The sequence below is a fragment of the Citrus clementina genome, unplaced genomic scaffold (genome assembly GCF_000493195.1).
Source record: "Citrus clementina cultivar Clemenules unplaced genomic scaffold, Citrus_clementina_v1.0 scaffold_3, whole genome shotgun sequence".
Lineage (NCBI taxonomy): Eukaryota > Viridiplantae > Streptophyta > Magnoliopsida > Sapindales > Rutaceae > Citrus > Citrus x clementina.
Genome location: NW_006262339.1, coordinates 5,181,102 through 5,199,362, shown reverse-complemented (window position 1 = coordinate 5,199,362; position 18,261 = coordinate 5,181,102). Strand labels below are relative to the sequence as shown.

Genomic DNA, 18,261 nt, shown 5'->3' with positions numbered 1-18,261 from the left:
TTTGGCTAGACACATTTATGCATCAATCTCCATAATTGGGACTCTCGAGAGCCACATCCTCCACAATATTCACCGAAAAATCTTCATAAAAAGCTTTTAAGCGATGACCGTTAACCTTAAAAACTTTGTTAGAGGTCGGACTTCGAATCTCAACTGCACCACGAGGAAAAACATTAGTAACAATAAAAGGTCCAACCCAGCAAGAACGTAATTTACCCGGAAAAAGTTTAAGCTTAGAATGAAAAAGAAGAACTTTTTGACCAACAGAGAACTCATTTCTCAAAATCATTCTATCATGAAATGTCTTCGTCTTTTTCTTGTAAAAAACTTCCTGCACTATAGGGTTAATAACATTCACAAAAAATATTGAATGTTCTTCACTAGGATATTTCATGGCATCATTCATATTGAATTCTATAACCTCTCCATCAAACTCCATAGTGAGAGTCCCTTTATGTACATCCATTTTAGTCCTAGCAGTCTTAAGAAAAGGTCTTCCTAGCAAAATTGGGACAAAATTAGAGGAATTATCATCTTCCATATCAAGTACATAAAAATCAGCAGGAAAAACCAACTCATTAACTTGTACTAAGACATCTTCTAATACCTCATCAGGATATGCATTAGACCTATCAGCTAGTTGAATTATCACGCCAATTTCTTTTAATGGACCAACATTCAAAGATGAATAAATGGAACGAGGTATGACATTAATAGAAGCTCCTAGATCTAACAAAGCCTTTTCAATTTTAACACTGCCAATTTTACAAGGGATAGTAAACATACCTGGATCCTTGCACTTAGGAGGTAGTTTTTTTTGAAGAATTGCTGAAACATTCTCCCCCATGTGAACTTTTTCATCTCCTCTTAATTTTCTCTTAGAGGTGTATAGTTCCTTAAGGACTTTAGCATATCGAAGTATTTGTTTTATAGCATTTAATAAAGGAATATTTACCTCAACTTTGCGAAATGTCTCAAGGATGTCTTTCTCTTGTTCCTCCTTCTTGGATTTTGCAAACCGGCTTGGAAAATGAGGAGGTATCACAATAGGTAAGGGTTTCGCTCTTGTGGGTTGCGCATATTGAGATTTAGGCATCAATTCATTCTTCTCAAGCTCATCTTCTACATGCTTTGTCACTTTCTTACTAGGCTCTTGCAACTCCTTCTCACTTCTAAGGATGACAGCACTAACGTTTTGCTTTGGATTCACCTCAGATTGTGAAGGCAATCTTCCTAATACTTGAGACTCCAGGCGGCTCACTGTAGTCGCCAATTGACTCATTTGGTTCTCCAAGTTCTGAATGCTTGCTGTAGTTGCCTGCTGAAATTATTGAGTGTTAGTCGCAAGTGATTTAACAATTTCTTCAAGAGATATACATGACTTGGAGTTTGACTGTGGAGGTGCTGGTTGTCTTGGTGGATACTGTTGTGGGAATCCTGCGGCCTAACTCCATAGCTGAAGTTGGGGTGATCCTTCCATCCCGGATTGTATGTTTGTGCATAAGGATCATACCTCCTCTGAGGCATGTCTGGAAATTCTCCAACTGCATTGGCTTGTTCAACGAGTTCTTCTTGAAGTGTAGGACACATATCAGTTGAATGACCCATATTGTAACAAATGCCACAAGTCTTCACCCGTTGCATATTACCTACAACAAACTTTTCCACAAGAGAAGTAAGTTTATCTAAACGTTGTTCAACAGAAGAAATATTTACCTCATTCACATTCCTTGAAGTGAGATCTTGCCTGCTGCCAAATTGTTGTGTGTTGGCAGCCATATTTGATATCAGCTCCCTTGCTTGAGTAGGGGTCTTGTTCACCAACACGCCTCCACTAGCAGCATTTATCATACTCCTATCAATTAATGATAGTCCTTCGTAAAAATATTGAATAAGAAGTTGATCAGAAATCTGATGTTGAGGACAGCTGGCACACAATTGTTTGAATCACTCCCAATACTCATACAAAGTCTCCCTAGGAAGTTGTCTGATCCCACAAATGTCTTTTCTGATGTTAGCAGCTCTTGAAGCAGAAAAGTACTTCTCGAGGAACTGCTTCTTCAAACCATTCCACGTTGTAATCGATCCAGGAGGCAAGTAGTACAACCAATCTTTAGCTAACCCATCTAAAGAGAGCGGAAAAGCACACAGCTTAATCTGCTCTTCAGTCACGCCTTGTGGTCTCATACTTGAACACAAAACATAAAACTCCTTAAGATGTTTATGAGGATTTTCACCTGCAAAACCATGAAACTTAGGTAACAAATGAATAAGACCGGACTTTAATTCAAAATTTACCTCCAAGTCTACATATTGAATGCAGAGTGGTTGCTGATTCAAGTCTGGTTCAGCTAACTCTCTAAGAGTTCTTTCTATAGGTGCAGCTCTATCCATCACTTGTTCTTCCGAATCGCTTGATGATTCAACTAAATCAGGCACCGTATCTGTTTCAGGAAGCAAAGGCGATGAGATCGTTGCTTAGCTCGCTTCATCTGCTGTCTCAGCTGGCGAGCTGTCTTCTCAATTTCAGGATCAAATGAAAGTGTACCTGTACGAGAATAACGAACCATACACCAAGTAAAACGTAAAAAGGATTAAATAAACGACACCAATTCCCAGCAACGGCGCCAAAATTTGATGGTTGTCGAATCCAACAAAAATAAATTTCTACTCTAAATAAATTGTGTATAATGATTGAGTAGGGTTATGTCCACAGAGATCGGTAATTATTTAAATCCTTTTGAAACGTAAAATGTAAAATGGGGGAATTGTTGACAATAATAAAAATCAAATTAAAATAACAAGAATGCAAATTAAAGTTGTAATTCAAATTAGAGAAAGCTATGGTTGAAGGAATTAACTCAGCTTGATTCGACTACTGATCATTGATTCAAATATAGATTATTATTACTTATGAATAGACCGGTTATAGCTACTGAGACCCTCTAATAGCCAATCTCTCCTTAACTAGTCGATAACCAAGGTACGACCGTTGGTTATTTCCCTAATCAATAGACAACCCTAGATACGATCATAGGATTTAATCAATTGACAGCCTGAAAGACCAGAGAGACCCAAATCCTAATCAACACATATGATGATTCATTTAAATTAGATTGTTTATTCTCATAACACAACTCACTGCTATGTTATTTGTCACAAACATTAAAATCTTCATACGATGAATCCTTTAATTGACAATAGATTAAGTTGATAATTAAATAGTGGCCAATTACCTAATTAACAAACATAATCATGAAACTAATTCAGAGAATAAACAAATACCCAAAAAGTAATAAAACAATTAAAGCATAAGAAAGATCTCACAGTAGTGATGAATCAAAGCTTCATTATCCTTCAACCAGAAAAATAGGTTTAGTTCTTCATAGAGAGAAGAGAAAAATTTAGATTTATGGTTTCTTTCTTTTCTCCCCAATCCCCCTATTTTCACAATAGATTCCTCCCTTAAATACTCTCTCTCTCCTCTCTTTTAGAATTCTATTTAAAATAAAATACTAATATCTGAAATATTAAATTCCTAATTACAAAAATAACCAAAAATACAAAACACGTTAAACTAAAAACTACAGGTCTGCAGTTGACAGCACGCGCCCACGCCTTATCAACAAAGTTCTTCTGCCGCTCATAATTTCTCCAAGAGAACCATCATCCTTAAACATCATCTTATAGCTCAATTTTATCACCAATCAATAGAATTGCACCTACAAAAGTAAAACACAAGTAAATCACTATTATTAAGTGCAAAACATCGATATTAAGGGAAGTAAACAATGCAAAACTAGTGCATAAATTGCACTCTAACAGATCATCAGAGAAGACAATATGGAAATCAGAATTAAAAGTTTTAAAGCATTTGCTAATGATAAAAATAATTAAAATTAGCTTCAGTATCATCCCCTTGAAATTTTGGAAAGCAGTTTCCAATATTGCGACAGCCCAACTCCATGATTTTTAATGCTTTTAATATATATCCAAAAATTACGAAATTAAATACAGAAAAACTAGACATAGATATATATATATATATAGTAATAAAATTTTTCAGAATTTTCCGAAGTCATTTGGATTACAAAATAAATTATAGAATTGAGGATTGCTGCTGAAAATTGAAAATTTCCAGTACTAGTATTCCAAATTTGAAAAATCAAAACAATTAATATACAATGAGTTATTGGACCATAAACATATGGATAGAAAGATAAAGATGTCTAGTTTAATAAGCTATGAAGTTTTATGCATGAGATTTAACGACAACAGCAACCATATAACATTGAACCTGCACTATTCACGATTTTCAGGATAATGTACACAAAATCATTCAATTAATAACCAAGAATCATACAATAGAAATTCAAAAGATTATAAGTACTTACCTCTTAAGAAGAATTTCACTCCATACTACACCTTTGAAACTTAAAGCTTTTGCTCAAACACTTCTTCAAAAATTTTAAACGCAAATGAGATACAACACCAAGGCTAGGGATGGCAAAAATCCCCACGCGGACGGGTACCTTCGGGGATTTTTCCCATTCGGGGAGGGTATGAGGATAATTTCATACCCAATTTCTTATTCGGGGAAGGGACGGGGAAATTTTTTTACCTAATTTTTTATTCGGGGAGGGGACAGGAATGAGGTGGAATCCCCATCCCCTACCCATTTTCCCATTTTAATTTTTTAAAATTACTAGTAAATAAATAATAAAATTTAAATTATAAATATTGGTAAAAATAAAAAATATCAAAATATTTATATCATTAAACTTTAGGCCTAATTAACTAAATAAAGTCCTAAATTTTTATTTAGGACATTAAAAAGACCGAGTAGATTCTATTAGCCCAAAATTTTTTAATTTTAATATTCTTTAATTATTTTAAACTTAAATCTATTTTTTATTTATTTTTAGATGTTATAATTGCCCACAACGAATCACAATTTTAATATCTAATCTAATATTTGCTCTTGATTTGCTCTGATTTAACTATTGTGTTGTAAAGAGAATAGTCCACATTTATAAAGTGTCCACACCACCATTGAAAAAGTTAATTTTGAATCTAAATTTGATTTTATTTGTAACAATTTTGTATTAGATTATTAATTTGTTCATGATAGTTTGTAAAAGAAGTTTGTATCCCTTGCATGCTGCGTTACTTACTAATTTAATGTATGTGACTTTTGTAATAGATATTAATGTAAGATATATTTCGAACTTTACTTTTATTTGAATTTTTTATTTTAATATGAATAACTCAAAATCGAAACAAAAAAAATTATTAGTTATTCTGGGATTGGGGACTCTCGGGGATCCCCTGTTATTATTCGGGGAGGGGATGAGAATTCTATCAAGTAATTTTGACGGGGACGGGGAGGGGACGGGGACATACGCAAAATATCGGGGATGGGTACGGGGAGATTGGTCCCCTCCCCTCCCCATTGCCATCCCTAATCAAGGCACACACGCAAGCCACACACAAAGAAAATAAAAAAACAACCAAACTCAATCATTAAGCATAATTACTCTACCCGAATTATCTCCACTTACCAAACATAATCATTCAACATCATTACTCCACTCCACCAATTTCTCCACTTAACAAACATTAATCATTCAACATCATTACTCCACTCCACGAATTTCCTCCACTTAACAAACATTAATCATTCACTTACATATAATAAATATAAAACACTCTATTATAAAATAAAGAAATGAAAGAAAAAGAAAAAAAAAAGAAATTTTTTTTAAAGCTTTACACTCTTATCTCATTTTTTTGATAATTTTTGGGCGCTATATTAGGAGTGATTATTGACCTTAGGTTTGTGCAAATCTTGGATGCTTCTGGGATACTGCCTTATTTAGGTATAGACTGTAATAAATTTATTGATGTAGTACGACTACATTGAACATGATCACATATGAGATTTAATTAATTTTGTAATAACTGTCAGACTTATTAAATCTCATAGGCATTGATTTTATTGTAATCTTAATCTTGAGTTAATTATGATTTCATGATTGTAATTGTTATTCCATTTGAATTACCAATGGGCATGACACATACTTGTAGTCTAGATTACCCAGTATTTTGGTGGGAGTATTTATGAGTATTAGAGTTATAGATTAACAATATAGAATTTGTACAACACATCTCTTGATGGGTTTTCGGCACTTGATCATAGAATTCTCTGGCCAGAGTGGGTCAACACATTTAGTATGTTGAAAATGATCATTAGAGAAAACCAGTAAGTATCAAGGAATAAGATGTTATTAAATTGATTGGACAGTTGAGATATCAATTTAATTAACGATGTGGTACAAAGGATTGTGCAGTAAAGAAATCAATGTGGCTTGGAACGAATTATTATTTGAGCATACAATTATGGAAGTCAGTTCCAATCTTTTAATGGAGTAGATTTGGAATTAAATTATTGGGCTAGTTTAATTACTGGCCTAATTATTGTAGCCACTATTGTATGTTCCCAAATGATCCACAAGTTAACTCATTTAATTGACTGCACCATTATTGGGCTAATAAGTAAGATAACTAGATATTTGGGGCAAAAGCCTAAATATATCATTTAGTGGGAGGCTCCATTTAATTAGCTTTTGTGTGAGGGGCCTTATGTTATTTTACAAGGTGGGTCCCCTATAAAAAAAGCAAGTAACGTGAGTTTTTATTTTTGATTATTTGGAGCCTAGGGTTTTCACTAAAGGGAGATATAAAAGGCTTATTTTCTCTAAAGAAAAAAAGAGCAGCCACTTCATACAGATCAGAGAAAAAGATTTTCTCTGTATTATTGAGAGAAAAATTTTCTCGTGCTAGTTGCTTTTGTAGTGATAAAGGCGCCCACACGTCAAGTGTAGATCGAACCTGAATTATAACCTGGAAGATCATTGGTGACACTTCGTGATCAAACAAACGTGGTGGTGATGGATCGTGATCTAACAGGAGTGGTGGTGGCGGATCGTGATCTAGAAGCCTAAATCACTTCAACGGAAAAAGCCAAATCAAATTTTCAACGTACAGTTTCTAGATTACAAATTCTTATATATTATATGAGAACGATCTTCAAAAGGTTTTATAAAAAATTTAAAAAAACCTGATTTTTCCCAACAATTCTTACAATGTGCTGCTCTCATTTAATCAAGAGAGAGGGTATCCACACAGGAAATATTCGGGAATTTTTCCTTTACTCGGCATCAATTTTCACTTTAACAACAAATCATCCTCTTATAGTTAATAGCTAACAATTTTTTTTGCGTTATTAGTGTATAAAGTCCCTGCACAATAATTTTAAATTTCCCTTAATAAGTCAAAGGAGGATACTAATAGCCAGATGCACAAACTCCTTTACTAGAGAATACAGAATGTGGACACGCTTATATCAACAGATAAAAATCATGCATGGCCAAGGGTCATAGATTCGATTTAAACTCAAGAACATGCCACGTTAATCATTTAATGGAAATCATTCTCTTTCTTCTGATTCAATTAATGAAAGATTAGTCAAAGACAAACTTCTTTGATGGACTATTTCAACAATTTGGAGTCCATTGTAATTCATGAGCGAATCATGTTAAACGAATGCTAAGATAGCTACCCTTATTAAATTATTAAACAAAACACTAATTACAGAATTCCAAAACATTAAAAAAAAAATCATTCTCCTTCTTCGGATTCAATTAATGAAGATTAGATAAACATACGTCTTTAAAGTACTATTTCAGCAACCATTTTAATTAATCACCGAATCATGCAAAGCCAATGCTAAGAGAATTTGATAAACAAAACAGTAATTACAGAATTCCAAACAGCATAGCTGAGCTGGCAATTTTGTAACTAACTTTGGCACAGTTGGCAGCCACATCAGCTGTTCTTGTAACTATATTTTAACCACACACATATATAACAGGTTCTCACTTTTCAGTAAACTCACTAGTTCTACTTATTTTCAACTGAAAACACATTACTTTTAATATAGGGTAGATATAAATATGTTAACTTAATTTTTTATATTTAAATTGATGACACAAATTCTGGTTCTTATATCAATTACGTTGATGCTAAATTTCGGCTTCAAAGAACAAAATTATAATTGCTACATGATACCGTAGTCGTAATTATAAAGTGTGCCCGTATTGTAGCTCTCAATATTCCTCAAATACTTAAGTAAGATGTGAGAGATATAGAGTCTTTAATGTAAATTTTAGGTAATAAAATAAAGCAAAAAATACTCCTAATTGGTTTGGCAGAAAATGTTATAGCAAATTATAGCAAAGAGAAAAAAAATCATGGACTCTCTTATCTCATTTTTTTTTATAATGTTTGGGCGCTATATTAGGAGTGATTATTGACCTTAGCTTTGTACAAATTTTGGATGCTTCTGGGATACTGCCTTTTTTTTTTTTTTTTCTATAGATCCGATTTAAACTCAAGAAACATCGAATTCATACATACATAGATCCCAAACCGCACCAAATAGAACCAGGTGGAAATAACTCTCAATACTCGCCGGGATCATCATCGCACGAGTAGAGCGGGGGAAAAGCCTCTCAATACCCGGCATAATTAAACTATCTCGTACGGGTAGAATAACCTAACTCTCAATACGCATGCTCAAAGTCTACAGGGAATGGTACATACATGGTGACTCGCAATCACATCTCATGACTCAATCAAACATATAATATGCATACATGTAATCATAACATGGTATTAAATCATAACATCAAACATAAATGCTGCACATAATACATAATAGTAATAATAGTATCCACTCACAGATCTTTTTTCACTCCAGGATTCGTTGGGCCTGTTATGGGTCTCTGGACTCGTGGATTTCTCTTAGAATACAGGATTAAAAAATTAATAGTTAGAACTGATATAAAAACTTGTACGTATAACATAAATTAAATCGTAACTACTTAGATTTCATAAATTTATTACCCACTAACTCACTTAATATAAATCTAAGTGTCTAGTTCTAATTTTCGTAATATTTCCTCTTAATTCCACTTCACCTCCCACGCTCGGCTTCTTTCTATTTCTTTTCTTTTTCGTTCTTTTTTTTTTCTTCTCTTTTCTCTCGGTTTTTCTTCTTTTCTTCTCTCAGTTTTGTTTTCACTTCGAAAATGGAAACACATATGAGAGCTGCTTTCAATTATTTCAAATTATATATACATGGCCACCAACTCACGAGTGGACCATGCAGAACTTGACATGTGGAGAAGTGGTGAAGCAGGCAGCTGGCTGTTGCTTTTGAAATCAGCCACGTTTGGCTCTTTTTTCTTTTTTCTTTTTTCTTTTTCCAAGCGGTGCATGACATTTTTTGACTTCAACAATAGTCAATAGCTAACAATTTCATTTGCGTGATTAGTGGATAAAGTCCCTGCACAATAATTTCAAATTTCCCTTATTAAGTCAAAGGAGGATACTAATAGCCAAATGCACAAACTGCTTTATTAGAGAATACAGAATGTGTACACACTTACATCAACAGATAAAAATCATGCATGGTCAAGGGTCATAGATTCGATATAAACACGAGAACATGCCACGTTAATTTTTTAATGGAAATCATTCTCTTTCTTCTGATTCAATTAATGAAGACTAGACAAAGACATACGTCTTTGACGGACTATTTCAACAATTTGGAGTCCGTTTTAATTCATCAGCGAATCACGTTAAACGAATGCTAAGATAACTGCCCTTATTAAGTTATTAAACAAAACACTAATTAAAGAATTCCAAAACATTAAAAATTCTCTTTCGTCTGATTCAATTAATGAAGATTAGATAAAAACATACGTCTTCAAAGTACTATTTCAGCAACCGTTTTAATTAAGCACCGAATCATGCAAAGCTAATGCTAAGATAATTTGATAAACAACAAAACAGTAATTACAGATTTCCAAACAAACATAGCTGAGCTGGCAATTTTGTAATTAACTTTGGCGCATTTGGCTGCCACATCAGCTGTTCTTGTCAACTCTCTTTCTCAACCCATTTTCAATTTTCAATAAACTCACTAGTTCTACTTATTTTCAACTGAAAACACATTACTTCTAATATAGGGTAGATATAAATATGTGAACTTAAATTTTTATGTTTAAATTGACTACGCAAATTCTAGTTCTTAAATCAATTATGTTGATGCTAAATTTCGGCTTCAAAGAACAAAATTATAATTGTAAGATGGCACCGTAGTTGTAATTGTAAAGTGTGCCAATGTTATAGCTCTCAATAATCCTCAAATACTTAAGTAAGATGTCAGAGACATAGAGTCTTTAATGTAAATTTTAGATAATAAAATAAAGTAAAAAATACTCCTAGTTGGTTTGGCAGAAAATGTTATAGCAAATTATAGCAAAGAGAAAAAATCATCGACTCTCTTATCTCATTTTTTTGATAATTTTTGGGCGCTATATTAGGAGTGATACTGCCTTTTTTTTCTTTTTTTTTTTTTTTCCATTCAATCACATATATGCGTCAACAAGTCATGATAATAGGCTGCCCATGCGGAAATAACTAAAGGGGTAATATGCAATACTCGAAGAATGCCAAAAACCTTCTTACTTTGTTTAATACTATGGTTAGTAGTTATTGGACAAAAATATAACATGTATTAAATCTTAATTATGCACTTGTGGATGTACATGAAAAAAAAAATTATAAAAAGCTCAGCTTAGCATTGGATATAAAATTTATTAGTTTTAGCTGTTGTTTAGGAGTTTATTTATTAGATAATGAGTTTGGGAAATTTTGATGCTTTCTTTGGGCGGCAGTACAGAACAATCAAAATAGTCTCATAGGGGTAGCTCAAAGCATTAAGCCAGCATACTTCGTGGATCTTTTGTGAAAGAAACAGAAATGGAGTTGTTTGGTGGCTCAAAAAATATCTGAGAGAATGTTCCAGATTTCTTATTTTTATTGCTTAAAACATTCAATTTATAGTCACTGCTTAGGCATCATTATTGTAACTAATTCATAACTAACTAAAATGATTAGCACGAGCTAAGTTTCAGCTAAGTGTACACAATGAATTGTAATAGACTTCAACAACTTATGCTGAGCTAGCAGATGAGCAATCACTTTGCTTACTATCATCTGACGTCATAGGCTTGTTAATATTTCTCGGCTTTAGCTTCTCTTTCTTCTTTGTACGGTGAGCTTCCTTAACATTCCGCATTATCTTTGATGACAAGCACATTTTTTTTTTTCAGAGGTAGCCGAAGATAAAACAATGAGTAATTAAAAATTTGCCTTCGAGGCATGTTGCAATTGATTAATTAAAATAAAAACACAGTCTGCAAATGATAAAAAATTTTAAATAGATGAACCAGAAAAAAGCGGGGTGGATGACAAGACGTCTATTTTAAAATCAATCAGACGAATTGTCGTAATGATGATGATGTCGGTCCATATATTCGACGACAGGACGTCTGCAAGAGAGAACTAAGACGACACATCATATAAATAATAAAAAATAAAGACGATAGTCGTCTAAGGTTTCAATGAAGAAAGGATAACTTTTCGAGACAGAACTTGTGAAATTATGAAGGCCGCCGGCTTCTCTGCCTTGCATATCTGGCATTATATTTACCCATTACCAAATTAAGAAGCTTGTTTTAATTGATGGATGTGAAGTCATTCTTTCTGTCAAGGTGCCGGGCAACATGGCGGTTTCGAGATGCACGTTCAGCTCATAAGCCATACGGATGATTTCAGTTTTGTAAAATGATGATTTTAGTCATTAGAGCATCTGATGAGAGAGTTTTTTGGCTGCTGGCCACTTATGCTACTGGGAAAGAATCAAAGAATATATTGACAAGCTGCACACAAAACTTGACAACATTCTCAGTGAGGAGTTGTATCATCAATGCTCAATAGTTTATTCCTCTGAATTCCTGCTCCGAATATCGCCTTGTTCAAGGTTCTTCATCTAGACAACTTTAAATTAGTAAGATTGTAGTTACTTCCAAAACATTATCAGGATGCGTATTAAATATGCATCAAAGCTAGCTTCCGTTCTTTTCTTTTTTGGGTGAGGGTGGGGGGCTCTGAAAAAAAATTATTGCCAAAAAAAAAATCTGATTCTATAAACTTGTAAATGAATCTTGGTCCATAATCAATTTGGTTTCCTGACTAAAAAATCTAGAGGCCGGATTTGGATCTTCTCTTAATTTAATATTTTCTAATCTTTATAAGAGATTTTGACGCGTAGTAATTAAATAATTCTATTGACAAGATTAAATTTATTCCTAACTTTTTTTAATAATCACAAAGCTTACCCCTTTTGCCTATATAATTCTAAACCCGGCGTTTTGGTCTAATTAAAATTCTAAACTGGCAAACAAGTAAACTGCCGTTGATTTTTTTTCTTTTCATTAGTCGTTCTTTTTTCTTTTTACTTTTCTTCAGTCGTTATTTTTACTTTTCTTTTGAATTTTCCTTTGAGCTCAAAATTGTTTCAAAAAGCCAACTTTCTTCTCAGATTTGTACAGGTGGGACCCGCATATGCCCAATTATTTTTTTTCCCAAAAATGTTGTCGGCACGAAGTCTTTGGGGGCAGTTTAATAATAGGACTCGCCTATGTTGCCACAGTTGCAACAAATCACGCTTTTTTGTCTACATTCAATACTATCGTTGGATGAAATCCAATTGCATCTAACGGTTGAGATGGACACTTTATAATTAAAGCAGCTGGTTGCCTCAAGTTAAAAAACTGTAGCAGACACAAAACACTGAAACAAGTTGTTTTTGGGTGTGTTTTGAGTGGCCATATCGAAATCTTATCCTCAACCGAAAAATTGTAATAGTTTTTTCCACACACAAAATTTCGATAATCCAATGGTTTCCCAGTTGAAGCGTGGTCGTCTCAGGCGGAAGTATATCTGATTTCGACATCAGATAAATTGAAGGAGAAAACAGTTATTACTAAACCACCATTCAACTGTTAATTCACCGCTAAAAAGATGACTTTTAATTTCTGAATCTTGAACTAATTATCAAAAGACTCTTTGCCCTCCGCAGTTATCTGGCGAGTCAATTTGTTTCTTTCCTTTACTTCCTTTTCGAACAGTCTCCATATTGGTTTGGTCAATTCTGAGAGAATCGAACTCCATTACAGCTCGATAAGTGGTTTACAAGTTTAGTAATAAGACCCGTGCAATTTCTAGAGAGATTAGCAAAGATTCTAACCTGCTTCAGGTTTTCAAGGTTGAATTTACAGGCGTCACCACCACCGCTCGGTCATCATCGGCTTCCTTCCTAATTTAGTCCACCCGCTGATTCAAAGAATCTGATTTCAACGCCAATACGGATCTCGAATAGATGCGATTCCATACGACCTTGAATTCAAACCCTAACTGGATATTTGGAGCTAACGGAACGCCATGTTTTACGCAATTTTCGTCTCTGAATAAAAAAGAAAAAAAGGGCCTCCAACAGTTGTAAGTTGCATCTTCAAATCGCCATAAATTAATATAAGCCGTTAGATTAAACTCTGAACCATCAAATAGTTAGATTAGATAAGGACAAAAGCTGTTGTACCGTACAACTGTTGCAACATAGGTGGACCCTTAATAATATTGTAACTTTAAAAATAATTGATTTCAATGATGTTGTAGAAATAATCAAGTATTAAGAGATTAATTAAATATTTGATAAAATTTATTTTTAAAAATATTATAAGTTTTAAAAGCAGTTTAGTAAATCTTACAGTTAAATTATTGTGAGAATGTAAATAAATAAATTAGACATTATGTTAAATAAAATTTATTTATACATTTCTAAATAGGTATGTAAAATATATTTTTACTGTTGACATATAATAATTGAAAATTAAAGTAAATATTTTATTTACTAATTATCTCAATGTATTTGGTAATAATAATAATCTCTTTAAAGTTAATGATTTAATTTTGTAATTAATAAAAATAATTTTAGATTTTTATAATGTATAAAACTATTTCTCAAAGTTTATTATAGGATGAGGTGATCTTATCAAAAATAATTTTTTAAAAAAATTTATAAAACACTAAAATTAACTTTTAAATTTTTAAAATATCTTTTTAAATCTCCCAAAAACAAACGGCCCTTATTTTAAAACTAGTTGGAAATTCGGAATCGAGCTGAATTAATGCCGTGGTACCTACACTAATTGACTTAGCCATCGTATAGAGAGGTGGCAGCCATTCATAACCATTAACTTTGACTTTAATAGTTCTATCAAATTTCCTGGAAGAAGACGTGAAAATGAAAAATTTTACGCGTTTCATTCACGTACGCATAATGAGCAACTCCCCGAAACAAACAAGATTACGATGTTTCATGAATTAACCAACCATGCTTCAAAATCTCTATCCAACATTATTAACGTGCATGTAAATGACTAGTCAATTCAACACCGACATTCACACAGCATTAAGCACCACTTTATTCACAAAACACCATCTTCTTATAATAAATGCAACCCTTCTTCGCAATTGCAATAACAACCGACCATGGATTCTTTGGCTCTCTCTTGTCTTATCTTGCTTTCTCTTCCACTGCTACCATTTTTATCCGCTGCCAACATACCTTTGGGTTCAACTCTATCAAGCACCAGCAACAACTCTTCATGGATTTCACCTTCAAGGGATTTTGCTTTCGGATTTCGCCAACTAAACAACAGTTCGGATCTTTTCTTGCTTGCCATTTGGTTCAACAAAATACCTGAAAGAACCATCATTTGGCATGCCAATGAAGACTACCGCCCAGTCCTAGCTCCCAGAGGATCAACACTTGAACTTACTGCCACCGGCCTTCTGCTTAAAGATCCTGGAGGCCAAGCAATATGGGATGAAAAGCCCAAGAAAATTGTATCAGATGCTGCCATGCTTGATACAGGCAATTTTGTGCTTATAGTCTCTGGTAACAATTCCGATTATGCTTGGCAGAGTTTTAAAAGTCCAACAGACACCATCTTGCCTACCCAAATATTAGATTTGGGTAGCGTGTTGGTTTCCAGGCTTACAGAAACCAACTTCTCCAAAGGCAGGTTTGAGCTCCATTTTTCAAATGGAAGCCTTCAGCTCATTCCTGTGGCCTGGCCAACCCCATCCCAATACCAAAGTTATTACACCAGTAATACTTACAGTGCCAATTCTTCTGAGTCTGGTAATCGGCTGGTTTTTAATGAATCAGCTGACATATACATAGTGAAAAATAATGGTCAAATTGTCCAATTGCCACAATGGGATCGAGTACCTCCTATTGCGGACCACTATTTTCGAGCAACATTGGATTTTGATGGAGTATTCACAGAATATGCTTATCCAAAGAATTCTGCTCCTAACCAAAGCTGGTTTACTATACAACGTCTTCCTAACAACAAATGCAGAGCTATATCTGATATGTTAGGTAGTGGTGCCTGTGGCTTCAATAGCTACTGCTTAATGCAAAATGGGAGACCTTTTTGTGAATGCCCTCCAGGGTATTTATTTGTGGATCCAACTAACAGATTTAGCGATTGCAGGCCGAATTACTGGCAAGGCTGTGGACCAGATGATGGATCTAGAAACGCAGAAGAGTTGTATGAAATAAGGGAACTCGCTGATGTAAATTGGCCTTATGGAAATTATGAAAGGTTGGAACTTTATAGTCAAACAGAGTGTGAAACATCTTGCTTGCATGATTGCTTGTGTGCTGTTGCCATATATGAGCATAATAGATGTTGGAAGAAGAAATTGCCACTCTCTAATGGGTGGTTACAGGGCGCCGGAGTTTCAAAAGTTCTCTTCAAAGTAAGGAAAGGAGGTTTTCCTGTTGATTTTGATGGCAATACTGGTGGCAAGAAAGGAATACGAATCTTAAAAGCAGCAGTTCTATTAGGTAGCTCTGTATTCTTCAATGGACTTTTGCTACTGGCAATATCTCTTCTCGTCTTTGTGTGGCGCAAGAGAAAAGATGGAAACAAGGTCCAACATTCAAGTATTTCCGAAACAAATGTGCGTTTCTTTTCGCTCGCTGAACTCAGTGAAGCAACAAATGGGTTCAAGGAAGAACTAGGGAGGGGTTCTTTTGGCATAGTTTACAAAGGTGTCCTCAAATCCGCTTCAGGAAATGCTGTAGCAGTCAAGAAATTGGACAAGTTGGCACAAGAAAGGGAAAGGGAATTCAAAACTGAAGTGAGTGCAATCGGCAGAACACATCACAAGAATCTTGTCCAGCTACTTGGATTCTGTGACGAAGGTCTTAACCGGCTTTTAGTATATGAATTCATGGGGAATGGCACCTTGGCTAACCTACTTTTTGCAATTCCAAGACCTGACTGGAGTCTAAGAGTCAGGATTTCCCTGGAGATTGCAAGAGGGCTTCTGTACTTGCACGAAGAGTGCAATGTCCCCATCATCCACTGTGACATAAAGCCTCAAAACATACTTCTAGACCAAGATTTCACTGCAAAAATTTCTGACTTCGGATTATCCAAGCTGTTACTCTCTGATCAGTCTCGAACGCGCACCGTGATCAGAGGAACTCGAGGATATGTGGCTCCAGAATGGTTCAAGAATGTACCTGTCTCGGCCAAAGTGGATGTTTACAGTTTCGGTGTTGTGTTATTGGAAATCATTTGCTGTAGGAGAAGTGTGAAGATGGAACTGGAGGAAGAAAGAAGTGCAATACTAACAGACTGGGCTTATGACTGCTATGTTGAAGGAAGACTAGATGTTTTGGTTGACAATGATAAAGCAGCTATGGCTGACAAATCAAGGGTGTGTAAATGGTTGATGACAGCACTGTGGTGCGTTCAAGAAGATCCACTAAAAAGGCCTACAACAAAGATGATCGTGCAAATGTTAGAAGGTTATCTGGAAGTTCCTAGTCCCCCAATGCCCCCACTTCATTCACTGCAGTTAACTGAAAGCTGAAGCCACTAGTAACTAGCAAGTGCATTTTACTATAATTTTATATGTAAACGTTTATGGTACATTTGCTCTGTATCCTAAACCAGTTGGGGGGATTGTTATTAGCTTGTTTAAGTTCTATATATTGATAGAATTTCAAAAAAGAAAAAAAGGCTATAATAAAAAATGGAAGTTTCATTTTAAAATCACTTGATGTTTAACCTCAAAGCAATTTTCAGCTGGAAAAAAAAAAATTAAAAGAAATGAAAAGTGAGAATACATAATTTTAATTATTTATCGAGATTGTCACTTTCCCTCTAGTAGAAATCAACTTTTATTACCTCGTCCTAATGTTTTCATAATATCATGTCCCATCTAGATATAAAAAGTTAACAGAATACTAATTTTTACCATACACACACAGACAAAATTCATATAATAGGAAATGTAGATGCTTGGAAAATGTAAGTTTCTATAAAATTCTTTTAAAAAATATTAACAGTGTTAAAATTTATAATTTCTAGAAAATCTACCACATTAAGCTACAGTATTCACATTATGTACACTACAATATTTACACAGGGATGGAGATCGGTGCCACCTCTATAGTTATTAGGAGCTGATAGTTGCTGCTGAGATAGATGAAAAATACAATAAAGACTTTTTTTATTATTATTATTTTGTATTTTTTCAGTTTTAAAGTTGTCTGCTATTATAGTTTTTTTTTTTTTTTTGTGGGCATACACTTGACAAGATATCATAAAATTATTTAACTCTTACATTTTTCGTTAACTTTGTTTAAAGTTAAGACAGCCGTAGATATTATGAAAAGTAAAACACTAGGGGGAACTGGTGAGTAGTAAATAAGAGTGCTTTCAAAGGAAGAAGTGGGAATCTTCCTTATTTCATGAGCGACGCGGTTGTCGCAGAGTTGGAACCCGCATTAACTATGGGAATCCTATTTGGGCGAGGAACCACTTACCTTCCTACATATAAACAAGTCTTATCAAACCTTTGGAAACAAAAAAGGGGTTTATTAAGTCAATTTGATTAGGGTTAAACTTAGGAGAAATAGATTTTTTTTCTTCTTTCTTTGGATGCACGGCCATGGGATTGCAAAGTCGAAGGGCAAGAAGAGTTTCAGAGACTAATGGATACCAAAACATGCAGGTCAACAAGCTTGCTGTGAAGCCAAAGAAAGATACCAAGGTTGGAGTGAACAGGAAGCCTGGTAAGAGGATGGTTGAGATCGAACCGAAGCTCAATTTTGAAATCAAGCTCTTGAAACTCGCAAATAAGCTTGTTGAGCGCGATTGCAACAAAACTACTACTAAGAAATTATAATTACCACAT

General features: G+C 34.3%; 2 protein-coding genes across 2 annotated transcripts; one reads left to right on the top strand and one right to left on the bottom strand.

Annotated features, from left to right (window-relative positions):
* Positions 1–22: 22 nt before the first annotated feature.
* On the bottom strand, positions 23–11,209 carry LOC112100326. The gene is made up of 6 exons (XM_024189468.1): positions 11,122–11,209; positions 1,967–2,237; positions 1,717–1,855; positions 1,378–1,659; positions 1,147–1,318; positions 23–153 (listed from the first exon to the last, which is right to left on the bottom strand). Exons 1-6 carry the CDS (start codon positions 11,207–11,209, stop codon positions 23–25), a joined length of 1,083 nt encoding a protein of 360 aa, XP_024045236.1.
* Positions 11,210–14,472: 3,263 nt separating this feature from the next.
* On the top strand, positions 14,473–17,097 carry LOC18049959 (G-type lectin S-receptor-like serine/threonine-protein kinase LECRK4). The gene has a single exon (XM_006440162.2). It carries the CDS (start codon positions 14,527–14,529, stop codon positions 16,930–16,932), a length of 2,406 nt encoding a protein of 801 aa, XP_006440225.1. The 5' UTR covers positions 14,473–14,526; the 3' UTR covers positions 16,933–17,097.
* Positions 17,098–18,261: the final 1,164 nt, after the last annotated feature.